The following is an 18,300-nucleotide window of genomic DNA, read 5'->3' on the forward strand; positions in this document are numbered from 1 at the left end:
GGAGTTTAACCCCCTCCGGTAGGAGGCCTGGCTTCTTGGCGCTGGACAAGGTTGTCAGGCATGGCAGTCCTCATGTGCTAGAAAGGATCTTGAAAAACTGTGCTTTCTTTTGAAAAGGAACCGTATGCAAACAACGGATTACGCCTTTTCCTTTTTCATTTAGGATGGGGAGTTCTGATCCTCATGTCAAATCCTGTAGCTCAGAAAATAGCTGATTTTCAGCTCAATCAGTTTCTGCCTCTGTGGCTCATTAGCAGTTTTTCTCTTTCAGGTTCTATATAGAAAGCATCTCATACCTGAAGGACAATGCTACCATCGAGCTCTTCTTTCTGAATGCTAAGTCCTGTATCTACAAGGTAAGAACTCTTTCCTCCTGTTCAGTTTTCCTCTGAAAGCCGGAATATCATGTGAAGCCAGAAATCGCATGTTGTTGCCCCAGTGTGATTTTATTGATTAATATAGGTCATTTATAAGTGGAATTCTATAAATAAGTGAGAACATCCTGAAATAACACTATCCATTTAACTACGGGACTCCTGATCCCATCAGGAGTTCATCAAGTTTTGGGTCGTTGGGGTCTCCTTTCCCTGGCAGTTGAGACAAAGAGGAAACATGGATGGGGAGGGCAGATGCCGTAGTCCGCATAGACTGTGCTCCTAAGGACGAGTGGACGACGACTTCTTCTTCTTCTTCTTCTTCTTCTTCTTCTTGCACAAGTCTGTTTGGTTTATTCTTCCAGATAAATGTTAGAAATGTGAGAGCACTTGCTAAAAGATGTAGCAAAACAAACACAAACACACAAAAAACTTAATTGCAGTTGTATTGAATGATGGAGAAAAATTCAGAAGGGGAGGGATAATATATAACTTTAAAAGATGAACTCTTCCCATTTATAATTATGAAACATTCCTCCGTTTATTAAATTGTTTCTATTTCATTAGTCCTGTAGTATATATAGTTCTTTCTTTTCAATTAATTAATTTTTTATTTAAATTCAATTAGGTAATGTATATTGTATTATTAATTTCAGGGGTAGAATTTAGTGAAAACAGAAAGGGATCAAATCATAAGAGCCTCTTACTATAGGAAACAAACTGAGGGTCGCCGGGGTGAAGGGAGGGGGTGGGGTAACTGGGTGACCGGCATTAAGGAGGGTGCACGTTGTAAGGAGATCTGGGTGTTACGTGCAAGGGATGAGCGGACTTCTTACAACCAAATGCATGCCTATCGGACCACTTCTCTCTCAAAGGGATGTTATTGGCACTTCAGGTGGGGCAGATTTTTTATTATGCTAAAATACACATAAAATTTATCATGATGATTACTGGTAAGTATACAGTTCCATGATACCGAGTGCGTTCACAGCATTTGTGCAATAACCGTCCCCTCCGTCCATCTCCAGATCTCTTTTCCTCTCGCAAAACTGCAACTCTGTACTCAGCAAACACAAAATCCCTCGTCTGTACACCTCCCAGCCCCTGGCCACCACCCTCCTGCTTTCTCTGTGAATTAGACTACCCTAGGCACTTCACATCATGGATCCTGGAGTGTTTGCCCTTTTGTAACTGGCATAGTTCACTTGGCATTTCACTTCTGGGTTCATCTACGTTGTAGGGTGTGTCAGAATTCCCTTCCTTGTAGAGACTGAATAATACTCCAGTGAAACGTAGAGACCGTGTGTTGTTTATCCATTCATCTGCCAATGCATACTTGGGTTTCTTGCACCTTTTGGCTATTGTGAATAATGCTCCCATGAACATGGGTCATGAACATGGGTAAATATTTCTTCCAGTCCCTGCTTTCAGTTTTTTCGGGTGTGTACCCAAAAGTGAAATCGCTGGATTGTGCGGTAATTGTATGCTTAATTTTTTGAGGAGCTGTCATTTTATTTTCCACAGTACCACAGTACATTTATCCGCGACACCGCATAATATCCCCACCAACAGCGTGTAAAGCTTCCAAGTTCTCAACATCCTCTCCAACACTTGTTATTTTGGGGGCTTTTTAAAAAAAATAATAGCCGTCCTAATGGGTGTTAGGCAGTATCTCATTGTGATTTTGATTTGCATTTCCCTAATGATTAGTGATGCCGAGCATCTTTTCATATGCTTATTGGCCATTTGTACTTCTTTTTTAGAGACAAATCTGTTCAGGGACAATTCTTAATTGAGTGGGATGGTCCCTCCCTTGCACTGTGTCCAGTTCCCCCATATGCTTGCAGTGTTTCCTTTCATTGGCCAACCCCAAATGCCCACACGCCCCCTGCCTGGGGAGAGGGGCTTGCAAACACCACCAGGGCTGAGATCCTCTACTGGAAGAAGGTATTTGAAGGAAAAGCCCACACTGCTGTCCCTTGTGTAGCACAAATGCAGACTTCGGGGCATCTCCCCAGGTCAGCTCATCAACAGCCATGGAGAAGGACAGCTTTGGGGCTGAGCGCTTTCTGTAACTTGTGTAGCTGAATCTTCCCAGCACCTAGAGGTTGAATACTACTTTTTAGCCCTGTTTCCCCTGGGAGGAAGAAGAAGCACAGGGAAGTGAGGAGATTCACCCAAGGGCACAGATCAGAAGCTGGCAACCTGACTCCAGGTCAGCCACCTCTGAGCCCCAGAGGGCAGGATCTCCCGTAGAGTGGAGATCCCCCACCCCACCCCACCCCACCTCACCGCACCCGCGCCGCCCCCAGCAGCCACGGAGGACTTCAAAGCTAAATGGGCTCATGGTGAAGTGGTCAATAGCTGAGGAAGGAGTCTGAGGAGATCCCACCGCCTATATTTTCAGGTTTAACTAAACCCTATTTTAAGGCATTGCCGCAAACCCACCAAACATTAAAACACACGCACCAGTTGGCTTGGTACATCAGCTGTCAGTCTTCCTTCTGGAAGTACTTCAGCACATTCATTGCACAGAATAGTCCTTCCAAATGCAAATGACTACAATAATGAAGGGCCTGGTAGGGATCAAGTTCAATTCTGTGAAAGGACCTCGCTTGGTGACAGTTGCTGAACCAGGACTTACACTGGGCTCAAACCCAGACCACTCAGACTGCAGTATTTTGGGGTTTTGCTGAATGGCGGAAAAAGACACTAAATACAGTTCCAGGAACTTGCAAAATCCTTCCTCTCTCTAAATGTGTTTTCTCATTTTAGCGTGGAACTAAGACCAGCCTTCCTAGCTTGCAGCTCCCAAGCGTCTCTGAGGGTTTTTGTTTCATGAATGTGAAAGCACTTTGAGAAAGTTGGGAAGTAAAACATGAGACTGTCCACCAGGGGGCACAGTGGGACAGTAAATGCCTGGAAATTCCAATTCCCCAACTGATGAAATCTCAGCCAAGTAAAAGGTGGCCCCAAATCGTGTGTCCAGACACCTGGGGAAAAGGAGAGAAACCGTTCATTCAGAGTTGTTCAGTTCAGTCCAGTCACAGATGCTTAGCCGGAGCTGAAGGCTGCGGTGCTTCTGAATACTGTACTCGCAAAAGAACCTGGGATTCATGGAAAACGAAAAAGAAGAAGTCCTCCAAATTTAATATTACAGATCCTCCAGGGGAGATGGCCAGCCATACTTGGGACCGAGACACGCCCAGTGTCAGCCTGCCTGCTGACCTGGCTGCTGTCTGTCTTCCAGAACCCCGGGTAGTCTCCTCAGGATCCTATTAGAACCCGCTTCCCTGAAGCTTAAGTGGGGGACCAAGTAGGGTAACAAGACCACCTGTCTGTCTCCCTCCTGTCATCAAAAATAATATGTGCATTTGCATACATTGGCACTTCAAGCTTCTTTAAAATTTTCTCATATATTATCTTAATTGAGCCCAATCGAGAGGTAGAGCCAGAATCATTAGCTTTACCCAGAAAGGGTGTCTGAGAGGTTAAGTGACTTCCTCGAGGACCAAGGACCAAAAGTGGTTGAACAAGTGGCACGGTCTGGTTTACACTGTTGTTAACTATGCCGGCTTGGTGGGAGGCCCTGCAGCAGAGGACGATTGGGAATTTCGGTTTGGAGTCCCGCACAACCTGGGTCCCTGTCCTCGCTCTGCTTCATAGTACATGCATTGAATGTGGACTCCTTCTTTGATGTCTCCAAGCTTAGTTTTCCTCTTTGGTTGAACAAGGACATTAAAGGACCCAAACCCTGGTGCCTTGGGGGTGCACTCAGTTAAGCATCCAGCTCTTGGTTTCAGCTCAGTTCATGATCTCAGGGTCATGGAAACGAGCTTCATTTCCAGGTCTGCGCTTAGCATGGAGTCTGCTCGAGATGCTCTCATTCTGCCCTCTCCCCCCACCACTTACTGGTGCGCTCTCTCTCTCTCTCTAAATATATAAATAAATATTTAAAGGAACGGACCCACGCCCTTCTTGGAAAGATGAAGCAAGATAAAGCATGAGTGTGGTTGGTTTAGCTCCACACGGGGAACATTATGAGCTCCTGCTCTCTTGGATCCAGACCCGAGTTGTTCGTCTCAACTGAGAGTTTCTGTGTGCCACCCATGCTGCCCCCCCAGCACTACGGGGATCCTGGAAAAGCCCACACGGCAGTGCCAGGCACGCAGCCTGGACATGATGCTGGTAGACGGGGCGCTGTTTTCCCAGCGCATGATTCATACGAACTCCCTCCCTATTTCTCGGGCAATGATCCCTGCAGTGTACCAGAATCTGAATTGTTCAAATAAGTGAGCCCTTTGTTCCTGCTCCCTTCAAGCACTATTTCATTCACTTTTTCAAAAATTAATACTTTTTTTTTTTTTAGAGAGCGCACAAGTGGGAGAGGGGGTGAGGTGAGGAGCAGAGGGAGAGAGAGAATCCCAAGCAGGCTCCATGCTCAGCACAGAGCCCAACATGGGGCTCGACCTCATGACCCTGAGATCATGATCTGAGCTGAAATCAAGAGTCAGATGCTTAACAGACTGAGCCCAGGTGCCTCTAAGTTAATACTTTTATCAAAGTAACATGTGATGCAGTTTCAAGTCAGATGGTTCTAAGAGGCTTATTGTGGGAAAAAAAGCCCACCCCCAAGTCCCAGCACCTTCAACAATTTCCGCTATTTCTTACCTATTTCCAAATAAGTTGGCACAAACCATTATTCCTTGATTATATCCATTTTAGATTTATCGAATTTCAACTCAGTTGCGTGAAGATTAAGGACTCCAATATAACCACCTACACTTTCCCGTTTCCCGTTTTCCCAAAGTGGTGGTAAGCCCCATTCTGGGTAAAAGCCCCAGCTGCCAGCATTACATTAGTATGACTAATCCAAGCAGCACCCTTTTTAGACAACCACTTGTTTTACCTAAAGGTAATAATTGCCTTGCTGTTACCTGTTTAGTTTCTTTGGGCCCATCATTTTTTCCCCAAGAGCTCCTGTAGATTCCCAAGTGCATGCCCACATTAATTTCCAAATGCACTGGGTAATTCATCCATCCATTCTTCTCTTTGGTTTCGTTTTTGTTGCTGCCTCCTTTGTTGTTTGTCCTGGGACCTCCCTATAGCCATCCTCCATCCTCTCCCTCTAGCCTAGACCTGGCCTCATCCATAGACCTCAGCACGGGACCCCTTTCCCCTCCAGTCTGTCCCTCACCCAGCTCTGGAGTGCGTCCTCTGTTTCCTACATCCCGAGTCTCCCTGTGTTTTGTTTTACACCATTTTTTCACTGGAGAACATCCTCCAATAAATCCAGGGAAGGTGCATATGGGAAGTACAGTGTTTGGGTCCTTGCATATCTGAAAAAGTCTTTGTGTTCCCTTTATATCTGATGGATAGCTTGAGTGGATATGGAAATACGGAATGAAGACATCTCTCAGAGTATCAAAGGTGTTGCTTCAGAGTGTGCTGGGGGGAAGTCTGCTGTGCTGCACCTTGTATGTGGACCCTCTCCCCTCTCCCACGACCCCCCGTGGGCTCTTTTAGGGTTTCCTCTTTATTCCTCTTCATTTGAAATTTTAGGGCGGTATGCCTTAAAATGGGTCTTTGTAAATCGCTAGGATGTGTATTTGATGGCGACTTTTAGTCCGGAGATTGGTATTCTTCAGTTCTGGGAGAGTTTTCTGTACTATTTCATTGATGGGGTCTCCTCTGTTTTTTCACGTTCTCCTTATGGAACTGATGTTAATTAGATGCTGGGCATAGCCTCCTTCTATGATACCTTGTATCTCCTATTTTCCATCTGTCTGTTTATTCTACTTCCTGCAAGATTTCATCGATATAATGTTTAATCTCTACTGGCTTTTTAACCTTTGTGATCATGTTTTCGATTTCTGAGACTCGGTATTATCTGATCTTTCTTTACATGTATACACTGTATTGTCTATTATCCTGTTATTGCCTTTAAATGTAACATTCTCTTATCGTTTCAATATTAATTACACGCTCCGTGCCGTTTCTTTTTGGTTCTTTTTTTCCCCTCTGTGTATTTCCTATTTAGTTTGGCCTCTGTCTTTCATGTAGGAGGCTTGCGTCAGTCATCTGTTGATCTTGGTCCATTCATCCATGTGGAAGAGTGAGGCTTCTGGGAAGGAGTGGTCTCCTGGTGGACATCCTCGTGGAGCAATCCGCGGGCGAGCTGGTTCTTTCAGTAGGAGCCCTGAATAGCAGTGTCTGGGTGTCCTTTCCCGTGGCTCTTCATTCTCTCCAGAGGAGAATCTTCCCACTTCCTGTCTGGGTGTTCATCCTCCACTTCCTGTCTGGTCTTCCACTTCCTGTCTGGGTGCGTCCTCCACTTCCAGGGTAGGGGAAGGAACCCCTCCACTTGGGGTATAGACTCCCTTTCTATTCCTGGTGCTTTTGATGGGGGCCTCATTCCAGCTTTCTATTCATTTTCTTCAGAGAACGAATCTCTGACATTTCAACAGCGGAAAAGTGAGGAAAGATGCTTCATTGTGTTTTGTTCTATTTGTCATTTTCCCGAGAGTAGGAGCACCACCTTCCTGCCTTCCACTCTTTCTTCACCAGGAGGCAGAACCCATGACCCAATGGGTTTCTCCCTCACATCCCCTTGCTTTGTATTTTATAGTCCCCTTTTTTGCACAAAAAGAGCAGGAAAATACAGTCATAATCAACCCAAGTTGCCGAGGATTAGAGTGTGGTCATGAGAGAACAGGGTTCCAATGGTGAACTTTAAGTAGAGCAGGAGGGGCTATAGAATGGGGGGGGGGGTCCCTGATGACCCACACAGTTGCATGCTCAACAGCATTTCTGATGTGTGGTGTTTTCTTTTCTTTTCTTTTAAATATTTTATTTATTTATTTGACAGAGTCAGAGAGAGAGAGAGAGAGCATGAGTCAGGGGGAGGGGCAGAGGGAGAGGGAAAAACAGATTCCTCGCTGAGCAGGGAGCCCGATGTGGGCTCAATCCAGGAACCCACTGAGCCACCCAGGTGCCCCTCTGATATGTTTTAATTCACCAAGGTTACGGGTGGATGAGGGAAAAAAAAATTTATGACCAGGGGATGGATAGAACTCATTTAGACATGTGTGTCTTATTGGGTGGGAGACTCCCGTGGGAAGTCTGTCTTTGATGTTGTGTGTTCCCTGGAAAATCACACAAGAAAGCAGAGCTCTCCTGCCAAGGCTTTTCTCTTTGGTTGTGGCTTCTCTTGCCAAACTAAAGAAGCCATAGGCCAGCCCGGCAGGAGGCAGTGCGTTTGTCCCACCCGATGGGCGCGATAGGGTGGGTGTGGATTCTAATCTCCGCTCTTGCCCCACCTTTGGGCTATGCAACTGAATCCTGCCCTCTCTCCACTGGTAAAGGGAAATTGCTGTCAAAAATTAGTCACTACAACGATTTTCAAAAGTCTTGCACACCACAACTGCTAGGTCATAAAATTAGTGTCTTTTTAATTTTTAAAAAGGCAGGAATCTCAGGGTGCCTGGGTGGCTCAGTTGTTAAGTGTCTGCCTTCAGCTCGGGTCATGGTCCTAGGGTCCTGGGACTGAAGCCCACATAGGGCTCCCTGCTTGGCGGGAAGCCTGCTTCTCCCTCTCCCACTCCCCCTGCTTAATGTTCCCTCTCTTGCTGTGTCTCTCTCTCTCTGTATCAAATAAATAAATAAAATCGTAAAAAAAAAAAAAAAGAAGAAGAAGAAGAAGAAGAAGAAGATGACGAAGAAGGAATCCCATAGGTAATATGGGATTGACCATCCACACTTAAATATACTTAATATTTAAGTCATACTTAAATGCTTAATCCCAGCCCTTATCCTGCCCAACGATGATAACGAAAGAAACAAAACACATGATCACCATCTAAGGGTTGACTGTAGTTTCCTTCTTTGGGTTAGAGGAAAAGTTGGCATGAGCGTTCTTCAGAGTGAATTTTTAGGATCACCTTCCATGACCTATCACTGAACTAGGCATATAGACAGCGCTTAGGAGATTGTTGTTATTTAAGGCTTTCCAAACCCAGGGAGCAAGGATTTGCATATTTCCTATGAAATTACCAAGTCTGGTGTTTGTGTGTACCCACTGAGAGCAGATCATGTCAGAAAAGAAGCAGCTAAAGATTCCCGCTTCATGTGGGGTGGGGGTCTTGTTCCACCTACTTTTCTGAGAGCTTCCACATTGGTCTGAGAGCTTCCCATGTTACTGACATTTAAATAAGCATCCTTGGGCCACATTTGCTATGTAGGGCTAAACACCGTCGCTCTTGTTGGAACTGAAATAAGTTGTCTTTTATCCAAGATCTTCAAAGAGCTTTGCTAAGGAGCAGATAGTATCATCTTGTCGGGAGTTGAGAGAAACAAAGCCCACAATCAGGCCCCACAGCACAAAGGAACAAGCATAAATGTTCATCTCAGACCATCAGAATCCTCTTCCTTATCTCTTAGTGCAATTGTCGCAGGGTCAGTGTGTGTTAGTGTGTGTGCTCATGTAACAGGGGGTAAGAGGAAAAAAAGAACAGAGGGGGACTTTCGTTTTCAATTCTAGAAACAAATTCACTTGGGCTCATCATCTTGGTGGTGCCTGGGGCCTCTAAAAGGGAGACTCCCCCCAGGGCCTGACATGGGTGGTAAACAAGAGGCAGCAGGAGGAATCGCTGAGCCACAAAATGAGATTATGGTGACCCAGCCTGGCTGGCTTGTCCCCCTCAGTGGCTCATCAGCTAAACTTGAAGTAACTTGACAGATGAAAAACTGGCAGAGGGCTGAGGAAGATGGTTATGCAAGACCATGTCGGTCCTATCCGGCACCACAGTCCCCGTTTGCTCGAAGCATGTTCACATAGCCATTGCGAGTTGTGCAGGGAGCTGGGCCACCTACACAGGCACAGGGAGGCCAGGCGCGGCATCAGGACCACTTGGATCATATAGTGACACAGGTAGACACACACGTATAAATAACGCTGCCCTCCTCTTTAAAATAATACATCTTACCACGATTCCTGTAAATGCTCACTGGTGCTGAGAACAGAGGCAACACTGGGGAAGTCCGTTTATAACCCCCCGTGAATCTAAGTAAATACTGCAGTCAGGATGTTTGCAGTGTGTCTCAGAGTTTCCAAGTCACCTATCCATGTCCTCACCAAACTCAGTAAAATAATTGGAAAAGAAATCGTTATCCCCCTTCTTCTGATGAGGGAAATGAAACTCAAGGAGACCCAGTGATTTATTCAATGTCTCAGAGCTGTTAGGAGATGGGAACTAGTACCTGGAACTTTCCAGTGGGGGTAGAAATGATCTTAAGGAGGATGGCAAGAAATGGAAATCTTTAGGCATTTTGTGGTGAGAAGAGGGGTGGCGGCGGTTAGCAAGAGAAGACCCTTGGGGCATCCCTGCCAGCTGTTCTGGATGGACTCGGTATAGATCATCCTCAGTGAAATCTTGTCAACCTAGCATGTGGTGGTTAATCACATTTTCTTTTACAATTATCTTATTCATCTTATGTGGAATGTTGGAATTTCTGTCACTCCTGACCACAGAGGAATGCTTTCCATTAAGATCGAGGGCTGTATGAAGACCACCACCAAGTCCCTCAGAGTGAGGGGAACGTGAAGAGGCCCTCCAGTTCTCGGGACTTTTGGAGAACGTCCATAACACCTGCCGCTCACGGTTCTCCTGGGGCCATTTATTTGGAACTCTTGGAGATCCACAGATGGAAATCTTTCTGAGAATATTGTTCACAGTTACGCTGCTGATAAATGACCTCAGGCCTCTTCCCTCGGCTAGTGAATCACCTGGGATCAAGCAGTGCTGAGTGGGGGTTGAAGTGGGGCCATCCTCCCCCACCCCCCTCTGAGCGCCCAAGCGCGCACCGGCAGATTTGTGTGTCTTTCCGTGGCATTTTTTCAAAAGATGAGAGAAAGCCCAACACATTATTCTGTAGTAAGTAAAACAGATGCCCCGAGTACAGCCCTCGATGGCCGTAATAACTGGAGGGCATCACATTCCCTCTACCAGCACCTTCCTCATACCCGTGCGTCTTAGGTAAAGTTCTTACATGCCCATCAGACCACCCTGGATTCCCAGGCGATTTTGGAACTCAACAGATACCCTCAAGATGCGCCTGTCCAGCAGCTCTGAGAGCCTCAGAGGCACAGAGGATGGTCATACCCCAGCCTCGGAGTCATGCCAGCTGGGAGGTGCTTACAGCTCTTCCCTGATGGGCCCTCTCCCACTCCCCCTGTCCCATGTGGTCCTCAGCTAGCGAAAACCCAATGTGGTCTTTGCGTGCCCCCTGTGAGGTCTCATTCAGCTTATTTTCTCTGCTGGAGCAGGGACACGTGAAAGATACCACCTCTGGATTGCCAGAAAAGTCACATAAGAATAAGGGAGAGGCAGGGGGCACCTAGGTGGCTCAGTGGGTTAAGCCTCTGCCTTCAGCTCAGGTCATGATCTCAGGCTCCTGGGATCAGGACCCACGTTGGGCTCTCTGCTCAGCAGGGAGCCTGCTCCCCCTTCTCTCTCTGCCTGCCTCTCTGCCTACTTGTGATTTCTGTCAAATAAATTAAAAAAAAAAAAAAAAAGGGAGAGTCATCTTTTGGATGTTAGCTGGCGCGTGGTCTCTGACAGGAGGTCCCCTGGAAACATCTGTCTACCCCCTGACTCAGGGAACTTAGCTTGTAGGTTTTGAGGCACAAGAGGAAATGTGTGGTGTGGGCAGAAAGTCTCAAACACTGATGCATCGCAGTGGATTTTAAAGAAGAAAATCCCCCGGGAGGGTCAAGTGTAAAAAGCAGGGGCGGGGGGCACATTATGAACAGGAGACGTCGGAAAATGGAGTAGAAGCTGCACGGTAGGAACGTATGTCCTTCAGATGTCTGTGCTGACTGAGGGCAGACGACAAGATGATTCCTGAACTCAGTATTAAGTAGAGTTGGTGAGAAGGATTAATGCCCCGCACTTCCATCGGATTGTGTAGGCACAGGTTCTGTCTGAGCCACGTCAGTCTTTAATCCATTTCCCTCTTCCTGGCCACGTTTTGACTTGCCCTGTTTTTTAATATCGTCCCCGGGAGATGGCCAAGGTCAGAGAGGGTGAAAACTCACCCCAGTTGAAGGGCGAGGGTGCCCGGTTACCCTGAGGATGAGTGCTGTGAGGAAGAACTTGGGTAAATTGGGGCAGGCATTGAACTGTGCATTTTGGGGAGCTTGACTGAATAATGGCACATTCCAGCTCACACTCACCACCAGGGTGGTCTCTGACTGACTCTCCTGGAACTGTGTAATAGACTACATTAAAAAAAGTGAAATTTTAAAAATGTTCTGCCTTTGCTACTCTGCTTCTCCCCGCACCCCACAACGGAGGTACATTTTCATTTGGCAGATGAGTCAAATAATGAACTAAAAGCTACATTCACACTAGCAAGGGTTGTTCCCGGTGGCTGGTTTTAGGTTGCATGCATAAGCCTCTCCTCGAAGGTTAAAGATTAGCCCACCATTGACCATTAGTTGCAACACGGGTGTAAATGTTTGACTGGAGAGCACACATCCCCGGACCCAGCCGTGCATGTGAGCGCCCAGCATGTCCTTGGTGGGAATGGAAAGGAACGTCATACAAGTAGAAATGGGCCATTGTGGAAACCCTGGACAATGTTTCTGTTAAATCATTTGTACACTGTTAAATGATTTACATTCTGATGGGATCTGGTAATCCCGGAAGGGTAATTCCACGCATTCCGCTGTGTCCCGACCCTGACAGTCTGCATCAATGACAGTGGCCATAAAGCTCTCTCGGCTGGTTAGGCATAAAGAATTATTGTGCCCGATTCTTCCATATGCTTTCCTTGGTTCTCTTAGCCCACACTTCTGAGGTGGTTCGGTAGCAAATATCATTATCCATCTTTGCAATTACTGAGACTGAAAGGGCCCAAATGATATCCATCCCTCAAAAGATATAGGCTTGCTTGAGTGTGTTGGTTTGAATTCCAGGGTCCGACTGTGGACCACAAAAAAAAAAAAAAAAAACACCAGAAAGAAAGAAAATCCATGAGTTGGAGTTTGGATTATAATCCAAGAGAAACGTAATTCTACATTTAGCTGACTTCAATGACACATATGGTTCTGAGAACATGTTGGCTGAGACCAAGTCCTTATTTTTCCTGCTTGAAATATAATTGATATATAACATTATAGTGGTTTCAGGTACAACATAATGATCCAATATTTGTGTACATTATGAGATGACCCCCACAATAGGTTTGGTTAGTATCCATCATCTCACATACACATTTTTTTTCTTGTGATGAGAACTTTCAAGATCTGCCTGTCTTAGCAACCGTCAGATACACGGTTTAGTAGCAACTGTAGTCACTGTGCTATATATTACATCCTCAGGACTTACTTATTTTATAAACTGGGAAGTTTTTAACTTTTTGGACCCCTTTACCCACTTCCCCCAGCCCCACCTCTGGCAACCACCCACCTGTTCTCTGTATCTGTGAATTTGAATTTTCTTTCTTTGGGTTCCATGTACGTGGAACAGATAAGTGATACTGTATAATACATGTCGTTCTCGGTTTGACTTATCTTACTTAGCATAATGCCTTCAAGATCCATCTATGCTGTTCCAATGGCAAGATTCCATCCTTTTTTATGACTAATATTCCATTGTGTGTGTGTGTGTGTGTGTGTGTGTGTGTGTGTGTGTGACATTTTCTTTATCCATTCATCAATTGGTGGGAGCTAGGTTGTTTCCAAGTTTGCAGCTGGCTGTCGTAAATAATGCCGCAGTGAACATGGGGGTGAAGATATTTTTTCGCAATGGTGTTTTCATTTCCTTTGGACAAATACCCAGAAGTGAACTTGCTGGGTCATAGGTTAGTTCTATGTTTAATTTTTTGAGGAACCTCCAATCTGTTTTCCATAGAGGCTGCCCCACTTTACACACCCACCAGCAGTGCGGATGAGTTCCCTTTTCTCCACATGCTCGCCAACACTTGCAATTTCTTATCTTTTTAATAAGAGCCATTTCCAACAGGGGTCAGGTGATACCCCCAGAATTCTTATTGACTTGGAGGAACACATGCACTCAGAGAGGTCACCTGCTACACAAGAGGTTGGGGATTGTTTTTGGCCTCCTCCTGAGGTCTTGTGGCTTTGGGAGAGTCCCTTGACATTTTTGGATTTCTGATCTCAATAACAGCAGAGGGCTGGGCTAGCTGGTGTCCAAGCCTGGCTTAGCTCTAACGTGCTGTGATCCTGTCATCTGCTATAGCATCTAGCGATACGAGGGAGAGAAAAAAAAATAGACATTTTTGTTGAAGTTCAAGACAGAAGTACAGCATTAGTTTATTTGTTTATTATTTTTCTGTGCTGATGGACTCCAGAGTTCCCACTATTTGCTTTTCTTTTTTGTTTTTTTTTTTTTAAGATTTTATTTGTTTATTTGACACGGAGAGAGCGCAAGCAGGGGGAGTGGCAGAGGGAGAGGGAAAGGGAGAAGCAAGCTCCCTAATGAGCAAGGAGCCCAATGCGGGGTTTGATTCCGGGACCCTGGGAACATGACCAGAGCCAAAGGCAGATACTTAACCAACTGAGCCAGCCAGGCGCCCCAGAGTTCCTTCTATTTTTATGATCTGAACTGTATATGACAATTACAATGTCATGCACTTAAAATCTGTGAAGAGGGTAAATCTCGTGTTATGTGTTTTGTGCCATATGGTAAACACACACACGCACTTAAAATCTGTGAAGAGGGTAAATCTCGTGTTATGTGTTTTGTGCCATATGGTAAACACACACACACACAAAGGGACACAAAGACACTTTTGGAGGTTACGGATATGTGTGTTACCTTGAATGTGGTGATGGTGTCACAGGTGTTTGCACACATCCAAACTCCTTAAATTGTTTAAAAATTAAACATGCAGCGTTTTTATGTATCAATTACACTTCAAAAAGCTGTTTAGAAAACAGATAGAAATTATATACATATTGAAATATACATACTTATTAGATATATTTTCAAAAACCACAGAAAGGTTTATGTCCTTTTAAGACCATATCCACAGATGATAATGAAATATTTAGGGAAAGAAGGAATAGGAAAGAAGCATTTTTAAACTTAGACTCTGTGGGACGCCCGGATGGCTCAGTCAGTTAAGCGTCTGCCTTCGACTCAGGTCGTGATCCCAGGGTCCTGGGATCAAGTCCTGCATCGGGCTTCACGCCCAGCAGGGAGCCTGCTTCTCTGTCTGCCTGCAGCTCCCCCTGCTTGTGCCCTCTCGCTCTCTCTTCTTCTCTCTGACAAATAAGTAAACAAAGTCTTTAAAAAAAATAAATGAATGAATAAACTTGGGCTCTGGCAGTGCTGGTCTGCAGAACTTCCTGCAAGGACAGAAGTGCCCTGTATCTACTCAAAATCCCTGTGGTAGCCGATCGTTACATCGAACTGTTGAGTGCTTGAAAGCAATGAACCATTGCAATGAGCAACTGTATTTTTAATTTCATTTCATTTTAATTTAAAGAGGTACAGTCCTATTAATAACTTTTTTTCCAGTAAAACCTTACTCCTGGTTCTAAGTAGAGTTCACGAAGAAAACACAATTGGATATCAAGTAACCATACTCCATAGCTGAATCAGCTTAACAAGTTTGTAGGACCCTCAGGACTGGCTCACCACCTAATTTCTCAAGATTTAAAGATGAGGCCTTTGCGGTGACTGGGGAGGCCCGGGACCACTGGGAAAGCCGTGAACAGGGCCAGGGGGTTTTTGGGGGTCCAGTCATTGAGACCACAGATATTCTGAGTGTTTGAGGTTCTGGAACACAGCTCAGAAAAGGAAGAGTGGGCCTTTTTCTAGGAGATGTCATGAAAAAATCTGTAGAAGTACCAGCTTTAACCTTCTTTGTTGTTTTTTCCTTTCAGGAGCTGATCGACGTTGACAGTGAAGTGGTGTTTGAATTAGCCTCCTATATTTTACAGGTAGGTCGTTCTGCCCTCATGTGTGCATCCCAGAGCCAGACACAGAAGAGACAAGAATAAGATGTAACATGTACAGCCAGCTGCCATATGCTCTCCCTATTCGTCATCTTAATTATTTACAACAGTAACAGGATGGAGCTATGCCACAGCAGTAAATGAGGAGCTTCTGGGATTCCCAAGTTTTAGGACAGGGTCTCTCTGCAAAGGAAAATTGTCTCTACATCATTTGAGTCCGGGGAAAACTGAGATCATTCAGAGACCCCATTTCCTTCAAGCGTGGTGCCCTCCTCACTCTGGAGAAAGCCAAGTAAATAGCAGAATGAATTGACAAGAGAATCATTTCACACATGTGGAAAGGCAAGGAGACCATTAGCTTATGTGTAAGAGTTATTAATGAAAATTAGCAACAATGACCGACCGTATTAGTCACACCAGCAAGATGAATTGAAAGAAGGTCATTAATTTATTTCTCCTGTAAAGCTTTATTGAACAACTACTATATCCAAGGCATGGTGCTAGAGTCATTAACCATGGTTCCTCTGCAGTAATTTTGGGAAGGAGCCCACAGTACAAGACAAAACAAGTAACGTTGAGACAGAGACAGCTCTACCCAGACGCACATTCTGATTCTGAACCTTTAAACTAGAAAACGGTAAACCAGGGTCCTAAGAGGGAGAAACTTGCATTTTGTCATTATGAATCACTCTCTTTGTATATTACTTTCTAAGGTGTAATTTAGTGTCTTAGATTCAGGTGGCAAATGTCTGGTCCTTTCCTCATCGTCTTCGTGTAGCAGATAGGACAACAGCCGTCATAAGCTTGAGTGTTTTTGAAATGTATTTGAAAGCCTGGGATACTGGACTGGAATGTTTCACTGACGTTGACTTTTTTTTCTTCTACAGGAAGCAAAGGGAGATTTTTCTAGGTGAGTTTACAAAAGGTTTGGGGGCTTGGGGGGTTGTTTTGTTTTTGTTATTTTGGGGATCCTGTGCTGTGTTACATCTCTATTAAAAGAAATTATTCTTTGGATCCTTTGTAGGAAGGCAGTGCTTTCATAGTATATATTGGTGATGAGATCCAACCACCTCGGGCAGAGGAAACAGTCATAGCGAGGAGGCTGTTCTGTACTAAATGAGAAGTCTAGCAGTGACTAAAAGCTAGGAGTCGCACCCAGTGTCACCCGTGGCCATTGTCTAGAGGGTTGTCAGGTTGCCCAAGTGTGTCCATGGAGTCAGGAATCACCCCTCTGGTGTGAATAGGGCTTCAGATAACCCTGCCATGTGGATATCTTTTTTCTCTCTCTCATTTTTAGTTCCCTGACCATCCAAAGGACAAAAGCTATCCCATGGGGAGAGTTCCTTCATAAAAGTATTACCGTCCCCCACTTCTACTTTACTTCCTTCTCTAGATAGTACATTAGAGAGAATGTCAGCGCTTAACCACTGGGGACATGTGAGCTGCTTATTAACCCCGTAGAACTGGCAGCTTCAGTCTTACCATTCATTCCCTGAGGCCTCGCCTGCTGACCTGCATGGTTGCTTTCCTCTCAGTTTCTCATGGTCATTACTGGAGCCTGTATAGGGGAGGGAGTTGTGGCCGCCCATCAACAGGAATGTTTGCTCAAAGACAGACGTGACTCCTGGTATTCTGGTTTTTGAACTCCCTGAGATGTCTGGGAGAGCCTGTGTTTTAGACTCAGGGTCTAAATATCCAAGAAAACAGAGTATGAGGGCCTAGCATTCTGTCTCATCAATAGGAAATTAGCTAAACTGGTATTAAAAAGAAAAACAAATCCTGCCTCTACTTCTTGAAGGAACTCAGTATGTTTTCTCTTGCTTTGGTGGATTTGATCTGTAAGGTAAGGTTTTGCGAGCCCTATGGTTCTGTTGTCATTACTCAGCTCTCCCTTTGTAAACGCAAAAGCAGCCATAGACAGTGTAAATAAATCAGTGTAGCCCCGTTCCAATAAAACTTTATTTATAGACTTGGAAATATGAATTTTGTGTACATTTTCTGGTATCATGAAATCCTATTGTTTTGATTTTTCTTTTCCCCTTCACCATTTAAAGAATGTAAAAGCCATTCTTAGCTCGTGGGCCATATAAAAACAGGGAGAGGGCTGAAGCGAGCTGGTGAGTCGCAGTGTGCTTACCCCGGATTCTAAAATTAGTCCCTTCAGCTCCATTTGAACATTTGTATAAGGGAACCTCCAGGCCCCTTTTATTTAGACTTCCCAAGCTCTTGCTATAAAGCAGAGATAGTCACTTGTTTGGGGGGTTTCTGTTTTGTTTTGTTTTGTTCTGTTTTACTAAGGCTGTTTTACATCCTGAGCTGGAGACCTTAAACATTGTAGGTGGCCAATACCCAGTCACCGAAGTTGTTGAATGAAATATTTTCTAGATCCTGAAAATATCCCGTTTTTTATAGTTGTTACTTGTTTTATGCCTTTCATTTGACATTGGAATTTGGGGGTTTTGATAAGTGCAGGGTCATAGACTCACAGAGGTTTCTGGTCTCATGAAAAAGAGTTTAACAACCACAATTCCCGTGGATTCCCTGAAGGTAATTTTCTCCCGTTGGCTTTCACCAGCCCTGAACTCTGCTGTAAATATTATTTATTTTTGAGAGTCCTCTGACAGGATGGAATGTGAACTGGGACCAGCAGAGTCTGGCCCCACAGATCATGGGAACGTGTGGCCACAGGGATTGCCAAGGAGGAGGAAGCGCAGGCCTGGCCTCCCAGTAATTCATGGTCCCCTAAAGAGCTTGTGGAATGCCAGCTTGTGGGCCTCAGAGAAACAAAGCCTCCTGGTTTAGCTTCATTTGTCAAAGTGTGGCCTCTCCGTTTGTTTGTCCCCAGCTGTCTGGTGAGAGAAATAGCTGTCAGGGGAGGGAGAGGTCAGACACCTTGGCCCAAAGGTCAGTTGATCTGCCAGCCTAGCACTCCCATCATGG

General features: G+C 45.1%; 1 protein-coding gene across 1 annotated transcript in view; it reads left to right on the top strand.

The window, feature by feature from the left end:
* Positions 1-18,300, top strand: part of FRMD4A (FERM domain containing 4A) — a 607,134-nt gene that overhangs the window by 484,138 nt on the left and 104,696 nt on the right. Inside the window, 3 exon segments of the mRNA XM_059404285.1 lie at positions 272-356; positions 15,289-15,345; positions 16,248-16,270. Coding sequence (XP_059260268.1) covers positions 272-356; positions 15,289-15,345; positions 16,248-16,270 — 165 coding nt within the window.

This window comes from Mustela nigripes, chromosome 6 (genome assembly GCF_022355385.1).
Source record: "Mustela nigripes isolate SB6536 chromosome 6, MUSNIG.SB6536, whole genome shotgun sequence".
NCBI classification, from domain to species: domain Eukaryota; kingdom Metazoa; phylum Chordata; class Mammalia; order Carnivora; family Mustelidae; genus Mustela; species Mustela nigripes.